General features: G+C 44.0%; 2 protein-coding genes and 2 pseudogenes across 2 annotated transcripts; 1 reads left to right on the top strand and 3 right to left on the bottom strand.

The window, feature by feature from the left end:
- Positions 1-4,529: 4,529 nt before the first annotated feature.
- Positions 4,530-6,175, bottom strand: LOC141826854 (uncharacterized; annotated as a pseudogene).
- Positions 6,176-8,677: 2,502 nt separating this feature from the next.
- On the bottom strand, positions 8,678-11,453 carry LOC141838976 (UDP-sulfoquinovose synthase, chloroplastic-like). The gene is made up of 3 exons (XM_074726616.1): positions 11,318-11,453; positions 9,371-10,467; positions 8,678-9,290 (listed from the first exon to the last, which is right to left on the bottom strand). Exons 2-3 carry the CDS (start codon positions 10,412-10,414, stop codon positions 8,895-8,897), a joined length of 1,440 nt encoding a protein of 479 aa, XP_074582717.1. The 5' UTR covers positions 10,415-10,467; positions 11,318-11,453; the 3' UTR covers positions 8,678-8,894.
- A 199-nt stretch (positions 11,454-11,652) lies between these two features.
- On the top strand, positions 11,653-15,047 carry LOC141829943 (ADP-ribosylation factor 2-B-like). The gene is made up of 5 exons (XM_074717411.1): positions 11,653-11,783; positions 12,101-12,259; positions 14,096-14,166; positions 14,451-14,570; positions 14,925-15,047. The coding sequence occupies exons 2-5, from the start codon at positions 12,112-12,114 to the stop codon at positions 15,045-15,047; spliced, it is 462 nt and encodes a 153-aa protein (XP_074573512.1). The 5' UTR covers positions 11,653-11,783; positions 12,101-12,111.
- A 1,994-nt stretch (positions 15,048-17,041) lies between these two features.
- Positions 17,042-17,898, bottom strand: LOC141826845 (zinc finger protein ZAT3-like; annotated as a pseudogene).
- Positions 17,899-19,352: the final 1,454 nt, after the last annotated feature.

Here is a 19,352-nt window from a genome sequence, read left to right as displayed (position 1 = left end):
CTTTGCCTAGACTCCATACTAGGACTTTCATTGTCTAGCCTCAACTAGGATTTTCTTGTGCTCCCTGCACACTTAGATAAACAAATCAGTACAAACCACACACTTAACTTGAATCTCGTGTCATCATTAAAACTAAGGGGGCGCTTGGTATACATTCGGTAATGGGAATGGTAATGATTTTGATTGAGGGGTTAATGACAATGGGAACGATTACCGGATTTTTGGTGCTTGGTATAGGTACTGGAATGGCGACTGGATTTAACTCCAGTCGACTGGCTCCATATAATCGATCGCGTGCTCGATTAAATATCGCGAATATTTTTCTCAGAAAATCATGTAATCGATCAAGGAATCGATTACACTTGTCTATAATCGATCAAGCAATCGATTACAAGTAGACTAGGAGAAATGAGGAGAAAGGAAGAAGAAGAGGAGGAGGAAGAAAAGGGGAAGGGGGTGGAGGAGCTCGGCCGACAGAGAAAAGAAGAAGAGGAGGAAGATGGGGGGAGCTTAGATAAACGAAGGAGATGAAAAGGGGGGGGGGGGGGGGCGACCGGCTCTTGGGTGGGGAAGAAGAAAGGAAGAATCACGGCGGGGAAGAAATCACAGGGAAAAAAGCTGCGCCGCGATCGGAATGGGTTTAGCAATAACCGAGGGAGGGGTAGGTTATGAAAATCAGGGATATCAAATCCTTATTTTGATTTTCATTCCCGTCTACCAAGCATTAAGAATGAGAATGAAATAGATTTCATTCCCATTCCCCTCTCCTAAACCCGCCTACCAAGCGCCTCCTAAGGTTTAATCATTTGGTGCTCCCTGTGTCAACACAGTAGCAACTATTAATTGGCCAGTATAATAACTTTACAATGATTTTAACATTGTTGGAGTGATTTAATCCAGTTTAATTTTTTTAACCAACTTGGTGACCAAGAGTTATATCAAGTTGAACTAAAAGTTAAATAATTTACTTTAACACTTGTATCAGCTCATTTTTGGCATGACTAAAGCGACCTTAATTCTCTCATTTTGGCATTACTAAAATGCCTCAGTACTAGTTATTTGGTAGGCAAAAGGAAAACAGAAAAAGTGATTGAAATCAGAAAGTATTTTTTTACCTGTTATGGATGTGTACGTCTGATCTGGTTAAACGAACCAGATGGAAGAGGTCGAACACGATATCTCGACATCGGACCAAGGGACCAAACCAAGTCCTATGGACCCAAGGACCGAGTCGAACCCTCTCCAAGGACCGAGCCGTCCAAGGACCGAGCCGAACCCTCTCCAAGGACCGAGCCGAACCCTCTCCAAGGACTGAGCCAAACCCTCTCCAAGGACCGAGCCGAACCCTCCTACTCCGTCAACAGTAAGGGTCCCCAGGACCGGTGTCTTATCAGGACACGAGTGTCGCAGCACGGCCCATCCACTCGGCTCGGATAATGCCCTTATCAGTGCTTGTCAGGTGGCTCGATCCCATAGGGTCCACAGACCTTCTTCGTTATTCGGTTGGTCCTGCTCGGCTCGGGCATGCATCCTAGGTCATTAATACACTCTAAATCTCTGAAAAGATCACTCCCCTATCGTTAGGTTATGAATGTTCCCCTGACATCCCGGTATGTCATCATAGTGAATCTTCGATAAGTGGTGTAGCGGATCCCATTAAATGTTGACTAATGATGGGACATTAGTATGGGCCATGCCCTGTTCTCTGACACATTCATAACGGCGATGGGACATTAGTCATATCCTCGATGTGACTCCCCAATACCCAGCTACATAAAAGGTTATTGGGTCACCGAAGAGAGGTATGCGATGAAACATTTCCTACTTCCTTTCTCCCAATTTCACCTCCTTTCTTCCCCTACTAACTTAAGCATCAGAGTGATCGCGCCAGGACCCTCCTGGCCTTCCCTCTCACTCTCCTTTTCTGTGCAGGTGCTACCCTCAAGTTGTCCTCTTCGTCTTCCCCTCTACAATCTTGGTGTGGGAGAAGGTGGTCGAAGTTTCCAGGTGCAGATCTCAACAGGAACATATTTTGACGCCGTCTGTGGGAAAGTAAACAGTCCTGTTTTGAGAAATGCCGACGGATGAGCCCCCTCGACCTCAAATCCTCACTATGACTCAAGAAGACTTCGATCGCGCGGTGGCTCTAGCTGTACAAGCTATCTCGCGCAACCAGCAGGAAGCCCCCGCTCCACCTCCTCCGGCCCCCGCTAGACAGACGGAGGCTCATACTAGACCAGAGGAGGCCCCTATCATGCCTCCCCGGCGTTTGTTCACACCGGGGGAAGCCCCACGCGCCCCCTCTTATAGACCGCCACCGCCCGAAGTAGACTATTATGACGCTTCCATATAAGGAGGACCCGCATCAGCAAAGTGGGCCTAGTCGGAACCTTCCGGCCATTCCCCGAAGTGAGAAGAGACATCCTCCCCAACCACTTCGGAGGCCCGAGGCAGATCCCCCGGCAGCTCCTAAGCCTCATCACCAATCAATCCATGCGGTGGCTAGCCAATCTGAACCGGCTACCAGTTGATGTCGATGGCTGCCTCGCTTTTGTTCCTACCACCAATCCCCTAATCATGCCATGGAAGAATGTCACCAATATGCTCGAGAGTTGCGTAGAACTGCTGAGCAACGCAACCAAAGAGCTCCCGCCCCAAGACGACAACGGTCGCCGGTTCGACGGAACACTCGAGAAGGTCGGCCCCCTTCTGCGCAGCCCCCCCGGGCTAGGGATCGTTCTCCCCGCCGGTCGGCTCCGCCCCCGCCTAGAGAGACTCCTCACGAGCCTCCAGCTCCTCGACGTAACAACGTCACCGAAGACAGTCACAACAATACTCCACATGGCAACATCCTTATGATCACGGGAGGTGCCACCGATGGGGACTCACACCGAGCTAGGAAGGCTCGTGCCCGTCAGCTCGAGGTGCACGGAGTTAGCAGTGGCCGAACCATGGAGGGACCCATCATAGGGTTCGGACCGCAAGACTTAGAGGGGGTCGAGACACCTCATGATGATGCTTTGGTGATCCAAGCAACCATAGCCAACTACAACATCGCCCGCATTTTTGTGGACACCGGGAGCTCGGTCAACGTAATCTTCAAAGCTGCTTTCTCTCAAATGCAAATAGAAATGGCCGAGCTCCAGCCCATGACCACCTCCCTCTTCGGCTTCACTGGGAATGAGGTGCAACCTTTGGGCCAGATTACGCTGGCGATCTCTCTGGGCGATGAACCGCAGAGGAGGACCCGGCGCGTGCCCTTCGTCATTGTAGACGCTCCTTCGGCCTACAATGTCATTCTAGGAAGACCAACTCTAAGTGCTTTCTCGGCCGTGGTCTCTACTTATCACCAGAAGATGAAGTTCCCGGTCGGAGACCAAGTCGGGGAGGCCAAAGGAGACCAGCTGGCGTCTCGGCGGTGTTATGTTGACATGGTGCACACTGAGGCCAAGAAAAATCGGAGGGTGCATGGAGCGGAGATTCACTCAGTACAGGAGGCCCCGATCCCCGCTAGCATAGAAGGCAAAGAGCCTCTTCAGGTATGCCCGAATCGACATGAAACAGTGGTGCAGGTGGCTGCCGACTTGCCGCAGGAAATGAAAGAAGAGCTTGCTGCCTGCCTCCTCCGAAACCAAGATGTATTTGCATGGACTCCGGAGGACATCACGGGAGTATCTCCTTCTGTAGCCGTCCATCGCCTCAACACTCTGCCGGACATCCGACCCGTCAAGCAGAAAAGAAGGCACTTCGGCCCGGAACAAAACAAGATCATTCGGGAAGAGGTACAGAAGCTCCTGAAGGCAGGACACATCCGAGAGGTTCACTTCCCAACTTGGCTGTCCAACGTTGTGCTAGTACCAAAGCCGGGCAACAAATGGCGAGTCTGCGTAGACTTCTGCGACCTCAACAAAGCATGCCCGAAAGATTGCTATCCTCTGCCTCGAATCGATCAATTGGTGGACTCCACGGCTGGATGCGAATATATATGTATGCTGGATGCCTATCAAGGCTATCACCAAATACCTTTGGATGTAAATGATCAAGACAAAGTTAGTTTTATAACAGCCGATGACACCTTTTGCTACACTGTTATGCCGTTTGGGCTTAAGAACGCTGGAGCTACTTACCAGCGTCTCATGGATCAAGTCTTCCGAGCACAACAGGGGAGAAACCTAGAAGTATATGTTGATGACATCCTGATAAAGACAGCTGCCGCGGGAACCCTCATAGCTGACATCGAGGAAACCTGCTGCACACTCCGCCGGTACGGCCTCAAGCTAAACCCTGCTAAGTGTTTATTTGGGGTTCGGGTCGGGAAGTTCCTGGGATATATAGTGACCGAAAAGGGAATCCTTTCTATTTGTTCCATGCTTACATGAACCGCTTCCTCATCATCATTCTGTATTGCTTCTTCTTCTTGACTCTGACCTATATAAGACAGCCAATCATTAGGTTCCTCACCTTCTGTTGAACTTGATTCTTCCTGTATAGAGAGTTTGTTCATTTCTTCTACTACATGGTATTGCTCCTCAGCTTGCTTCTACCTCCTGTACCACTTGTTGCCAGTATTGTTCATCCTCAGGATTTGAGACATCCCAATGTGGAGGTTGTTGTTCATCAAGTACAGAAGTAGGGGAATTTATAGGATAATCCATTTCCAGATTATCGAGGCCCAAAAAATAGGAGCCTAAATCTTCCTCTTCACTTTCTTCAAAATCTTCATTTATTTGCATATCATCACTTTCTCTTGGTAGATCTTCATCAAGATCATAGAATGGATTATCATCCCACGGAGTGTCTTCCCAGATACTTGGGAGAGCACATTCTTTATCATCATCACTCTCACTTATCCAGCCGTAGCAGAGAAATTTCTCCTTCGGATCCACGTCTTCTGGCTTTCTTTCCGGCATGTCTTCTGGCGTTGGAATAATTATTATATCATCAGCTTCCCATCCCTCTGGTGGATATTTTTTGCATAAATCTTTTGAACTTTTGATTATAGCCCCATCTTCATCATCATCCCCCCAGCCAGTTGGAGTGATAGGGAGATAGTATTCTGGTGGCTTTTCTGGCGCTGAATAATCAACATAGTAGTCGAACTTTTCACTGGGTTCTCCCAGTGTGTCCCATATTGGTTTTGGCTTCTTAGGTTGAACCTTTTCGGGCACAAAGCATCCCAATGAATTCCTCTTCTCCTTCATTTCTAATTTCCTCAATGTCCAGATTGCTCATCCTTCTTGGTTGAGATTGTTTAGCTGACTGGTATCCCTGGAAAGAAAGAACAACCGAACCATCCATTAGTGTAGTAGTTCTCACCTCCTGAGGGATTCGGACTTGATTTATTGCTGGTGGTTGCAACGTCCATCTCATTCCTTGCAACTCCGCTGTGGTTCTTGGTGCAGCTGATATTGCATGAATTCCTGCACTAGCCAGATAATCAGCCACATTCTGAACATTATATCTAAAACCAGCATGACTAGTATTCGTCAATCTGCCTATTAAACCTCTGGTAATTAACAGATTTGATTCAGCAGTGTTCCAACCCTCATATCCATGGGTTTGAATAGCTAATTCAATATGATAATAAAAAATCTTCAAGACTGATTAGCATATTTGGGGCAATATACACCAGTTGTGTACCTTCAGACAGGTCTATTTCCATGGTACCGATAATGGATCTATCGTCCGTCCATCGTGTGTCTCTCAACACTATTAAAGCATTAACACCGGCATTCCTGCGATGCAACGCATGAACTCTTATCATTACTAATCCCCAATGAACTAGTTGCATACCTTCCCTTCGCAAAGTTGTATAACTTTCTTGATTTATCAAAGGGAGGTTCTGTTGTCCTCCTGTGACCAGAATCCTGGTTTCAGAATAATGCTGATAGACCCTATGTCGTGGTTCTGACCAGTTGGAAGAATATAGGGTTTCCGTAGGGACTAGTGAAGCTCTTCTTCTTTGAGAGAGTTCTAATTCAGCTTCTGGGTTTAACTGGCTTTCCAGTGTTCTGTTTCCGTTTCTTCTACCATAAAGTCTTCTCTGGGCTTCGTATCTTAATCTCGCCATTCTTCGGTAGCTTCGTATCTGATCGTCCTGTGAAGAGGTGACAGGATCAACAGTTCTAGTAGTAGTGACTGCTTCAGTAATAGAAGGTCTATTCCTTGTTGCCATTGATCTTCTCCTTTTCTTCTTTGAATATCTCCAAAGGATTCCGATATACGTAGAAGGGTTCTTTCTTCTTCTTTGTAGGAGTTAGAGTAAGCCCTTCAAGCTGCTTAGCTAAAGCTGCAACTTGTTCAGTATTGTCAGAAACAACAGGTTTCGCTAATAACAGATCAAGCTTTCTATTGAGTGTTAATAGAAGCTCAATTATGGTATTATTCTGCCTATTTATGTCACTATTCGTAGCTTTTTCTACAGTGACAAAACCAACAGTAGGATTACTGATTAACCTTGTTACCTCAAGAGCATTAACATAATCTTCAGTACTTGAAGAGGGAGGGTAGTTCATGAAACTCGCCTTTTCACCTCCTGTATTACTCCCTCTATTCTCTTTATCTGCTCTTTTACTTTACTGATCAAATTTAATGAATGTTCTTCAAGTATTCTTGGTTGCTTTGAGATTCCTGCACTAGCCAGATAATCAGCCACATTCTGAACATTATATCTAAAACCAGCATGACTGGTATTCGTCAATCTGCCTATTAAACCTCTGGTAATTAACAGATTTGATTCAGCAGTGTTCCAACCCTCATATCCATGGGTTTGAATAGCTAATTCCCAATGTCTGGCTCCCGATTTCGGCCGGAATCCGGCCGAATCGAGGCCGGACTGTGACTGTCGTGTTTCGGCCAGAATTCCGACCGGATTCCGGCCCAATCCGGCCAGAATTTCGACCGCATTCCGGCCCAATCCGGTCGAAATCCGATGCCTGGGTGTGCACTGTTGAGTTGTGCTTCCAACGTGCTCGGATCGGCGGCCGTCGGTGACCGGACGGCGATGAACGACTGCCGAAAACGAGTGGGGGTCGGGCTGTCGCGTACGGGGGTCGCGCGGGATATCAGACCTATATATATATATATATATATATATATATATTTGATATACTGCGCGACGAAAAAAATGTGCCCCCGTGCGCGATCGATCCACGCCGTCCACGCCCGATCGCGATCAACACACGCCGTCCAAAAATCGCGATTGCACAGTGTTTCTCCTCGGACTTCCGTCGCTTCTCGCCGTCCGATCACCGATTGCCGCCGAACCGGGCCCGTTGGAACCGCAACTCGTCGGCGGTCCGTCGGGTGCCGGAGTCCGGCCCCGATTCGGTTGGAATCCGGTCGAAATCGGCCAATAGACACTGTTGGCCGATTTCGGCTGGAATTCGGCCGGATTCCGACCGAATCGGGGTCGGACTCCGGGCGCGGTCGACGCGCTCGGCACCGGCGGGTCGACCGCGGCCGGAGTCCAGCCCCGATTCTGTCTAGCGGCGATTTCGATCGAAATCCGGTCGGATTCCGGCGAAATCGCCGCCAGACGGTTCTGCTCTGTTTCGGCTGGAATTCCGATCGGATTCCGACCCAATCCGGCCGGAATCCGATGCCGGTGTGTGCGCCATCGAGTTGCGCTTCCAATGAGCTCCGGATGGCGAACGGCGACGAACGACGGCGATGAACGGCAAGGGGTCGGCTGGTCGCGCAGCGGGGTCGCGCGGGGGCGTCGCGCAGGATATCAGACCTATATATATATATATATATATATATATATATATATATATATATATATATATATATAGAGTTTTGCTATTATGAGCGACGGGGATTTGGGCGACCCATGCGCGACAGCCCCGACCCACCGTCGTCGCGCCGCCGTCCGGTCATCGCCGGCCGCCGGACCGGGCACGTTGGACGCCCAGCTCGCCGGCGCTCCGGCCGGAGCCGGATTCCGATCGGATTGTGGCCGGAATCTGGCCAGAAACGCGACAGAACCGCCCGCAGCGATTTCGGCGGAATTCGGCCGGATTCCGGCCGAATGGGCGCGTCGACCGCGGCCGGTCTCCGGCCGGATTTCGGCCAAATCTCGGCCGGCGGAATCCGGCCGGAATCCGGCCACCGGACCGCCGGCGAGTGGCGGTTCCTACGGGTCCGGTCCGGCGGCCATCGGTGGTCGGACGGCGATGAACGGGCGGCGGGAAGCGGCGGAGGTCCGAGGAGAAACACTGTGCAATTGCGATTTTTTTAACGGCTTCGGTTGATCGCGCGATTAAATGGACGGTGAAGATCGAGGCGCTCAGGAAACCGTCGCTGTCTAGACTTTACCGATTAATCATGAAAGTAGGTGGTCTTTCTCCCTGGTTCATCAGATAAATTTAAAATATAATTTATACATATTCAAAAGTCAACTTCTAAAATACTCATCTCATTTAAGATTCAAACTTTAATCTTAATTATTCCTCAGAGTGTTTTACCGTTGCTACATTCGTGGAACCAAAATAATAACAGAATATTGTGATCATATATAACAAGCTTCACACCTTCACTCCTCTTTGATTAGAGCTCTCGGTCTCGAGTTGATGTGTCCGTGAAACAGAGTGCTAAGGATTTTCTTTGTGCGTGTTGTGTTGTATCCTCAGAGCCAAATTGCTTTTGAATCGACAAACAAATTATCACGTATTTTTGCAAGTTATCAGTTTCTGTTACAACTTGGATACAACTTGCAATATCCAGCATTATATAGGCACTATTTATTTGCGAAGAATAATTCAAAGCCATAGGACATCTGAAAAATGTATTACAACAAGCCTACAACAGATCGTTCCTTTGCTTAGTTTGTCTCTGAAGGATAGACTCATGTATATTGATATTACATTAGCTTTCTTTAGCCAAGTTAGGAATCATACTGTAACTGGTTTCACTCCAATCTTCTTCCATGAAACAGTGGGCATTATCTGAGCTGTGTCCACTCGATCCTTAAATTTGATGGCAAAATTGAGCAATGAATCCAAAAGTGAATCAGAAAGCATGTGTGGTTGAAGGCCTAGCTCCATTAGCTTAGTGTGCTTGGCATTGTAGTAGTGTTCTTCAGCCTCCACTCGCGGGTTTGGCACAGTAATTGTCTGCACATCCAGTCCAAGCTTCTTTCCAGCAGTTGTAACCAACTTGGCAAGGTCGTTGACAGAGAATTGTTCTGTGAATTGGTTAAACACTCGAAACTCACCTTGCTTGGCTGGATTTGCAATCGCCAACTCAACACACTGCACTGTATCCCTAATATCCAGATATCCTCGTGTCTGCAAATTGATACTCAAATGGATAAGGCCACAATGATCTGTATTTTATGAGTTGCAATGTTAGAAATATGTCATCTGACCTGACCACCCTTGCCATAAACAGTAAGAGGGTGTCCCACGGCTGCTTGCACACAGAAGCGATTAAGTGCTGTTCCAAACACCCCATCATAATCGAATCTGTTGTAAAGCTCTTCATGCATCTCAGTTTCATCTGTTAGAACTCCATATACGACACCCTGGTTCAAATCTGTAGCATGAATCCCCCAGGCCTTGCAAGTAAAAGCAATATTATGAGAATCATGCACCTTGCTTAGGTGGTAAAAAGAGCTTGCTTGCTTGGGATAAGGTAATGTATCAGTTTTTCCATTGTGAGTGATGGTAATATAGCCTTCCTCAATATCAATATTAGGAGTTCCGTACTCTCCCATCGTCCCAAGCTTTACCAGGTGACACTCCGGGCTAAATTCCTTGATAGCAAAGAGAACATTAAGAGTTCCAATCACATTGTTATGTTGTGTATACACAGCTCTGGACCGGTCAATCATAGAATAAGGTGCAGATCTTTGCTCACCAAAGTGAACAACAGATTCAGGTTCAAAAGCTTTAAAAGCTTCAGCAAGGAACTCAAAGTCACATATATCACCAATATAGAGCTGGATGTTTTTGCCTGCAATTGATTTCCATCGTCGAATACGATTCTGGATGGAAGAGATCGGTGTAAGGGAGTCAATACCAAGCTGGTGATCAAATAGGCGACGAACAAGATTATCAACTATAGCAACCTCATAACCCTTATTCGAGAGGTGCAGGGCAGTTGCCCAACCACAATAACCATCACCACCAATAATCATAACCTTTTTGGGTTTGGATAATGAATCACTATGAAGTGACCCAGACAATGGACTCTTCTCAAGTTCTCGGCTCACGGGGGCAACATTAGCTCGTACAATTGAATGATTTTGTTGCCTAACCTTACACGATCTAAGGAACCTTTTGGAACATCTGTTGGTTCGGAATGGAACCGAACTATGGTGGATGGAAGAACATGAATCAGTATTTCTAACAAAGGTTTTGGTTGCTAGAAAAGAATTCATGTCGCAATGGGCTATGGCAAAATGAGCCATGGAAGATCTGTACCTTCCTGTCAAAGGAAGCAGACTCTTTCAAACCAGAAAACCTGCAAATAGAAGTAGGGTCTCAGCATAAAGATAAAAAAAAAAAAAAGATTGATCATGCAATACTTCACAGTGAGACGACAAAGAATTATTATTGAGGTCCTAGCATATGCATTAATTATATTGGTATTTACATCAGAAAACTGTCACAAACAAGGTGGAAGAGGTTCTATCTATTCAAATGAATTAGCAAGTATTTATCATATGTTACAGCCACAGAATGTAAGTAGAGCAACACCCATGAAGTGCATCGGTTGGACCCTCAACAATTCTCGAAGAAAATACATCCACGTGTAGCAAAATGAAATGTCATATGAATTATTATAGACATGAATCCACTAGAGGAGATTAACAATCAACATATTGTCTAAAACTAAAGTCACAAAAATTATTTCAGGCACCAACTCCTGCTATCAGAACACATAGATTTCATAATTTATTTTCAACAGAATCAGCAAGTAACAAGCTACTAATAAAAAAGTTTTAATAGATGCCAAAGTTTTCAGCATCTCATAATCCTCACTCCTCATGCCACAGAGCTAGAACTGTTTTTTTTTTTTTTTATGAACAATGAAATCCTTCAAAGATTGAAGCTTTATTCGAACCTTCAAAGAACCTTCCCATAAATAACTAAACAGACAAGCTCTCTTCTTTTCTCACAAGATGCCCACAAAATCGCACCTTATAGCTCAGGTCAAGAAAAAGCTTTTACGACACAAAGTAGATGGAAAAGAAGATTTCGAGTCGAAGGAAAATCTTAATGTAGCTTCTTGTCAAAATGGAGTAAAACTTACAGTTTTCCCGTACTTGATCAAACAAAAAATAAGCTGAATAACAAAGCAATGATCTGACCTTTGTTCTCTGTAGGGAGCAGCTAGGTTCCGTTAAACCGACAAAAAAGAGGATAAAATAGGCTAAAACTGGAGATTTGTGACAGAAGAGAAGTGAGTAGCGTAGAGTATTCAAAGCCTGAAATATGAAGACTTGGAGATCTGGGTAGGGTTTTGTGGATTGAGTGAGATCCGAAGCGTATATCGGAGGATATTCTTCGAATACATCAAATTATGGAATTATGGATTATAACAATGTAACGTTTTAAATCGGACAAACCGGTACGTGATAACGCTGCTATTTCGGACAGATACATTTTGCCACTTTTGTAACGGTTTCTCCTGCTCAATATTTATTCCGATTCCATCTTCGCGTTTTCCCATCTCTCCGAGCGGAAGAGAGGTAGAGAGGAAGCGAAGGCCTCTCTCGTCCTCAACTCGTTGAATCGACCCGTCTTCTCCGGCCTACGCGCCTCCTTGATTCCCAGGTAATTCTTATCCTCTCCTTTTTTATTCTCGATCTCCATCGTTTTGGATCACGAGATGCTCGATCTCCTCTATTGTCTTAAAATTTAGATCGATCTTCTTTTCTCGTGCTGATGCTCGGATCGGCATAGGATTCTTGCAGATCTAGTTTCTCCGTAGCGCCTTGTCTTGATCTCGAAGTTTTATTTGTTGCATGCTCAAATTTCACGCCATGCTTGTTTCTGCTTCTGATCTGTAGCTTTGTTGTTGGATCTTCGATTCTTGTGTTGCGGATCTAATCGCTTAATGCTTTGTTAATGTTATGTTTTGTTCATGATAGCTGAAGGAAAGATGGGGCTCACTTTCGCAAAGCTATTTAGCCGCCTGTTTGCGAAGAAGGAGATGAGGATCCTGATGGTGGGGCTTGATGCTGCTGGTAAGACGACCATCCTGTACAAGCTCAAGCTTGGAGAGATCGTCACCACCATTCCGACAATTGGTGAGCATCATTCATCTTTGTTAGCTCTTAAACTCTATTAGTTGTCTGTGGTGGTTGTTAGATTTGTTTGGGACAAGAGTGCTCTTTTACCTAATGTTTTAATTTTTTTAATCGGTGTTGTATTGGTAGCGATCTGCATTATTTTAAGTACTGGATTAGTAATTTACAGAGATAGTTTGTAGTTGTAACTTGTGAAAGTCAATTGTCTATCATGTAGTCATGATGGCATCTATGTCTCGAATAACTAAAACATCTCAAGAGCTGCCATGGAGATCAGTAGAAGAATAAGGAATAGAACACGAGCTACCTATTATGATTCTTTGATCTATGCTCAGAATATCACCAATTACGTGATAGTAACAACAGATCAGATTATTGTGATGTATTCATGGAATTGACACTTTCCCTATAACAATTACATAACATCTATAAAAATTTTACAAAGGTTTTAATTGGTGTTTACTCAAAGGGAAGAGAAGGATGGAGGAAGAAAGGGGGAGGATTGGTTCACTGGAAAAGGAGCTTCAGTTGGTGGACCTCACGCCTTTTGTCACTGTCACCTGTGGACACTGAGAACTTCTCTCTGCTCTTTTTTTTTTTTTTTTACTTTTTGTTGCGGTCCCTATTGGAAGCCAGTATTTATACAAGAGTATGCAGGTTCAGGTCTCCCTTGCCTGCCTGTGTTGGATCTATCGGCAACAGCTTCCTTGAAGACACAGACTTGGGTTCAATTAAGGCACTACTAAACAGACTATGGACTCAAGGCTCCAAATGTATGTACAAGTTGACCATTGGATGCATCAATTGATTTCCATATAGTACTGGGTCTAATAAATTGCTGTACTATAACTTGGAACCAATGTTTGGACACATGGGATTGGTTCATGCATACAAATCTGACCATGGGATTAATTGATGCAAGAGTTGGAGTTATGGATCAGGTCAATATCAAATTTTGACCAAGTTGTCACCTGTCCCAATTTTACATGACCCATTCACAGTGCCAGATTTCCCTACATGCAACCTGACAAACACCAAACTAAATGAAAATTGCATTTCATGAAACAAAGTTAAAAAGATAAAAAGAAAATTTATTTATTGTCCCTATCTCATGATGTTTATTCTTGTATCTACTCAATGACTGATAGATTCATGTTGATTATAAGACATGCTCTTATATCTAATGGATGAGCATTTGTTCCCATCAGTTTTTATACCATGATATAGCTGATTTTTCAAAAATTCAAAGTTGAAAGAGTTGTTAGATGCACAATCATTTAACTTTTATTTCTTGTGTTGAAATGAGGTATTAGGAAAGGGCTTTTTATTACATGGATAGTTGAAACCTTAGGAAATGACTCCAATGTCTATCCTTAAAGGCAATCTTTATCAATTATATGAACAAAACTCTCGAGATGATTGTTAGTCTATTATGAAACATTGTCAAACATTAGTTAAAAGCATAGAAATGTTTTTAGGGTTGTCCAATATGATTTTAATGTTTCTAAATTTGCGTGTCAGCCAAATACTGGTGGATTACTTGGTATAGCTGTACTTCCAGTTATTTTTCCTTTTTTTTTTTAAAAAACATATGATCTATATTAGAAATGAACACTTCTACAATTGGTTCATTTGAATTGTTGATATTTGTTTTTGGTGACGATTACAATAAGTCAAAATGTGCTAACAGATAGTCCATACAGGGGCGATTAGTTACTTCTTGCATCAGCATTTAACTTTTTATATTTGAAAAATGGAAATTATTTGAAGGGTTCATGATGTTTGGAGCAGTATGGATGTAGATGATATATGATAATGATATGGGTCTTTATGCAGGATTCAATGTGGAGACTGTTGAATACAAGAACATCAGTTTCACTGTATGGGATGTTGGTGGTCAGGACAAGGTACTGCTCCATCTGTGTTAGCCGACATTTCTTATCGGAACAATGTTATTTTGGAAAAAAATGTTCTTATGATGCCAACTATTTAATGAGAGTTCCTGAGGTTTACTTGGGTTAATGAAACAAAAAAGTTGCTACCGTCTGCAATGGTATCACAATAAATGTCACTGTAGATGCTATGAGTATTAAGTTCAAAACTGGCTTGATTGTCTCATTATGAATGAATAGTCTTTTAATTATTATCTAGATTGCCTCTTTCTAAACACCTAGTTTCTGGTGATTAACAGATCAGACCTCTGTGGAGGCATTACTTTCAGAACACCCAGGGGCTTATTTTTGTTGTTGATAGCAACGACCGTGATCGTGTTGTGGAGGCAAGGGATGAACTCCACAGGATGCTAAATGAGGTGGCATTTCTCATGCAACTTAAGATTTCTTTTATTAACTTGTTGAGGACTTCAATTTTCTTCATACATTGCCCATCATGGCCATGAGATGTTTCATATCACTGCAATTTTATTTTCTTGTATTTCTCTACAAGTTTTTTTTCAATAAGTTTTGAATTTATGGCGTAAATTAAGGGTAAGTTAAGAAAACTTATCGTGGGAAAATGCTGAGTGGTCTTTGCTTGACATGTTTATTTCTGGAGTATGTTCAGTTCAAGTGGAAAGCTCCTGAATTGTGTTATTTACTATCGACAAGCTGCACAAGTTTCTTTACTAGCAACTTAATCTGATTTTTATGTGAACTGGAACTGATAGGATGAGTTAAGGGATGCTGTCCTACTTGTGTTCGCCAACAAACAAGACCTTCCAAATGCAATGAATGCTGCTGAAATAACCGATAAGCTTGGCCTTCATTCTCTCCGTCAGCGCCATTGGTAGGATATATATATACTTGTTTCCCTATCTGTTTACAATTTGATTTTGTGCTATCACAGCTAAATGGCATAATTGTCTGTTACTTAACAATTAGCATATGCAGGTTTTCTGTGTTATCGAGTTTAGTGAGCAATAATAGGATCATTCTATTAGATGGTTACATAATCACATTAGATATGACTTATGCTAGATGACATTTGTTCTTTTTTTTTTCAAGGATCATCTATTGTCTGTTCAAGGTTTAGAAGTTGGTTATTGTCTCTGCAAAGATTTTGCTTTTGGAATCTGCTTCTAGAAACCCAGATTGTTAATCTAATTAGAAATTGGTTATTATCTCTTCAAGAATTTGCTTTTGGAATCAGCTCCTAGAATAGAACCCCAGATTGTTAATCCAATTAGAACAATAATTTGCTCCTAGAGTAGAACCCAGATTATTGGTCCTCCTTTCTTTTCTCTAGTTATTATTGATCCACATTGTGGCTAGAGAAGATGAGGAAAAATATCATCTCCCATTAGATTCATAACCTCCTTGTGGGCTTCTGTGTAATATATGTAGTTGGATAAGTCCTCTGCTTATCTTTTTATAATAGAGGGGGGTGATGTAAGTTAGATAATTAGCACAGATGGTATTCTATTCAAGATCAATAATCTCGAAGTGGCATATGCTGATTCTCATCCCAGCTGACAGCAACATGCAAGGCAATTTTCCTGTTCATTCTGCAGTCTGCCCTAGAAAGCGCAATCAAATCTAGTTGGATAAGCTGATTTTAGCTAGTCTAGGATTAATATGACTTGCATTCTCTTACATGTATAAACATCCATGAGAAGGATCTGGAACCAATAGTTGCTGCTTATGCCGTCTGACCTGTGAGGTTCATCTTATGAACTGTTTGATTTATCATGAGTTTTAGTTCATCAATTCTCACATTCCTGATGATGCAAAGTATCATAATGTTTTTTTTTTTCACCTTCCTGAAGTTGGCTACATTGATTTATTTTTTCACTATCCTTTTGGCTGGCGTTGTACTTAGCTCAAAGTTTAGCAAGCTTCATTTCTACTTTGCTAGGCATATTAACAAGTGTTTATGCTTGTGTCAGTATATGTGTTGAACACTTGATATTATTGTCATAATTTGGGCACATTTTTTGCAAACTTGTGGTATAGTTTTGCTGTATTATTTCGATATGCTATGCTTAATGCTCATCATCGAATAAATAACAAGTCAGCATTTGCTAGTGAATCTGATTGCATGAGTTAAATCTACGTATACCTAGCAGATGATCGATTGCTTAGGAACTTTTCAATGTGTTTGTTAATTCCGTTTGACCGGCTTTTGTACACATCTGTTCCCAGGTATATACAAAGCACTTGTGCTACATCCGGTGAGGGCTTGTATGAAGGACTTGATTGGCTCTCTAGCAACATTGCCAGCAAGGTATCATCTAGTCTTCGATCAGTTGTCGAGCTCCATGATCTACTCAATAGTAATACGTGCTTACAAACACTTTTTTTTTTTTTCTAAATCAAAGCTTCTGTGAAGCAGCACTTGGCGTTCAAGGCTTTTGTGATGCGGCAAGTAAGAAACTATTAAATTATTAATTAATGATCCACTTGGATTATCTTTATTGTAGCGTTGGAAAATATGAAACTTAACTGTATGTATCACACTTACGTGCGTGGTTGTTGCACCTTTTATATGTTTTATGTGGTCCTCTCTAGCTTACATATCAGTTTCATTATTAAATGTGGACAAGCTCGCGGGCCGGCAATTAGCCTTCTTTTGCTCCTTGTCGCAGTTTGGTTTTTGCTTATTGTCATAGTTTGGATATTGCTGCCTCAAATACCAGATGGTATAAGATCATTTTGCACAACAACAATTGATAATTATTACATCAAATGAAGAGGAGGAATCTTTAAATAGAATCAACTTTCAGAAGTGTGAACACAAGTCACGTCGTTAAGGTTACTGAATAAAGCAAAAAAAAACGTAGGGCAGTTAGATGCCTAATTTAAGGTCCAAGATGTCGGCGGGGTTATTATTGTTGTCGGAGTTTTCGGGAGGCGGCGGCAGGTTGAGGTCGCATATGTAGCTCCTCCTCGAAGAGGGACCGGCCACGGCCACTGAAGGGGGGCCTACTAGTTCTTGGCAATCCATCTCCAAGTGACACCTCTTATGCCCTCCCAGCGCTTGGCTGGAGGAGAAGGCCCTGGAGCAGACGTCGCACTCGTGGCGACCACCCTCCCCGCACGTCCGCTGCCAAATGCTCCCACGCTCATCCGCGGCGGAAAGGGGAGTAGTAGTGGCCACGCCTCCGGGAGGGCTGCGGGAGAGCAAGAGGAGACTGGCGGCGACCTCGTGCTCTTCGGCGGTGAAGTAGTACTGCTGGTCTTGTGGGGGCGGGGGGCGGCGGAGGTGCGGCGGGGGGTTGATGCCGCGCCACTGCCGCTCCGGGTGGCAGCGCATGTGGCCGAAGAGGGCCTTCCAGGACGAGAAGCGCTTGCCGCACTCGGTGCATGGCGGGGTGGTGGCGGCGCCTGCGGCAGAGGTGAGGTCTGGCTTTCTGCGGGCCGCCTTGGGCTTCGGCGGCGGGGTGCTGGCGGCGAAAGAGCCGGGCGAGGAGTGCTGGAAATGAGAGAGCCCGTGGGCGCGCTGGTAGTGATCAGGGAGATTAATATTAATCACGTGGCTGCTCCGTGTTGAAATGCAAGTGAAGGAGCGAGGTGATGGCGGGATGGAGGGAAGCAATGAGGTGGCGGAGGAGGAGGCGGCGGCGGCGGCGGCGGCAGCGGCTGCTGCGGAGGTAGCGCCGGGACGTTGATGGCGGAGGGGGAGGAATCGGAGGAGAAAGCCATGGCTTGGAAAAGTGGAAATTAAGGATGGGAGGGAGGGGGAGTAACTTTGAAACGTAACGTTGCAGGTAGTTTGAGCGGTTACTGTGTCATCCAATCCGAATCTTACGGGCTACGGACTGGCTGCGGGCTGCTGAGTGCTAAACCGACTAGGTAAGGTAATTAATTATAATTATTCTTCTAGGTTCTTTGTTATCTGAGTGTTAAACTGACTAGGTAATTAATTATTCTTCTAAGTTCTTTGTTATCTGAGTTTCTTTATTCCTCATAAACAGGTTTTACTGGTAAAAAAAAATTTGTTTAAATAATGCAGTACGTGTATAAATTCACATTAAATTAAATAAATAGGCAACGAGCTAAATTGGTAAGTAAAACTCGGCCAGGCCGTTGTGTGTGATATAAATCTAGACCTACACTATCCCACTCTACCTTTTCTTTTTTGCATCCCAAGTTAATTTTCTTTCAATTCTTCATTTAATTTGAATTTCAAGGCGATCGAGATGGATGGATCGGATTTAGGGTGAACGAGCAACAGAGGACGAGGACGGTAGGAGCTCAAGCTTGACTCCAAGGTTTTTTCTTTCCTTCCTTTTGTCATAATGCAAAGCGGCTAAGTTTGGACACTGAATGTTTTCACTGATGGTTCCTTTTTGATCCTTGTAAAGGCATTTTACTTCAACTTTAATGAGAATAAAAGGGGCTCTTTATTCCTTAAGTGGGGCAATTTCGATTTCTCATGTTGAATGACCTCTCTGATTTTCCTTGTTAACGAGCTCATGTAAATTTTGTCGATAGAACTAGATTATTGACCTCAAATAGATGAGACTGACATGACTAGGAGATATATGTAACAGACCTCTGTGTGGACACTGTTGGCTGATGAGCTTAGTATAGAACTGAACTGAATTTGGATGGATGATTTCATAAGGTCTATTATTATGGGTCGGTATAATTTAATCTAGAAGGTTAAGATCCGATCCTATTAGGTGACATGTTGGATAGAAGATTGGACTCCAGGACTGACTGACTTGGTTGGTCTCGTGTCCCGACTTCATTTCATGCTCACACTTTAACTCTGGAAAGGTGGTAGAGCTTCAACTCGGCAACTGGTGCAAATTGAGATCCAATGCCAAATTCGACAGCCAGTATAAATCGGGATCCAATGCCCGACTCAACAACTGACACAACTCAAGACCCAACACCCGACTCGACATTCAGTTCAGTTTAGGATCCCATATCAGACCTCTCTCAAAACTCAAATTCAATATCTGATTCCGAGATCCGAGTCCAAACTAGGGCTCCACTAAGTCTCCTAACCATATCAAGGTCCGTCTCAGCCTCAAGGCCCGTCTCAACCAACCTCAGCTCGGGCTCTCTCTCTCTGCTGCCCGCGCTATGCCTCCTCAGTGTCTTACATAGCGCTCGACTGACTCTGCTCTCTTCATTTCTCTTCTTCA

Source organism: Curcuma longa, chromosome 1 (assembly GCF_044706935.1).
Source record: "Curcuma longa cultivar G26 ecotype Majalengka, Jawa Barat chromosome 1, ITB_CL_G26_1.1, whole genome shotgun sequence".
NCBI lineage: Eukaryota > Viridiplantae > Streptophyta > Magnoliopsida > Zingiberales > Zingiberaceae > Curcuma > Curcuma longa.
Note: the sequence above shows the minus strand (reverse complement) of the source record. Positions and strands in the feature narration are given on the sequence as shown.

Excerpts from the sequence above, each read along its gene's own strand:
- LOC141838976 (XM_074726616.1), bottom strand. The coding sequence starts at position 10,414 with ATGGCTCATTTTGCCATAGCCCATTGCGACATGAATTCTTTTCTAGCA. Across the intron at positions 9,291-9,370 it reads TTTATGGCAAGGGTGGTCAG|ACACGAGGATATCTGGATAT; the intron begins GTCAGATGACAT and ends ATCAATTTGCAG.
- LOC141829943 (XM_074717411.1), top strand. The coding sequence starts at position 12,112 with ATGGGGCTCACTTTCGCAAAGCTATTTAGCCGCCTGTTTGCGAAGAAG. Across the intron at positions 12,260-14,095 it reads CACCACCATTCCGACAATTG|GATTCAATGTGGAGACTGTT; the intron begins GTGAGCATCATT and ends GTCTTTATGCAG. Across the intron at positions 14,167-14,450 it reads ATGTTGGTGGTCAGGACAAG|ATCAGACCTCTGTGGAGGCA; the intron begins GTACTGCTCCAT and ends GGTGATTAACAG.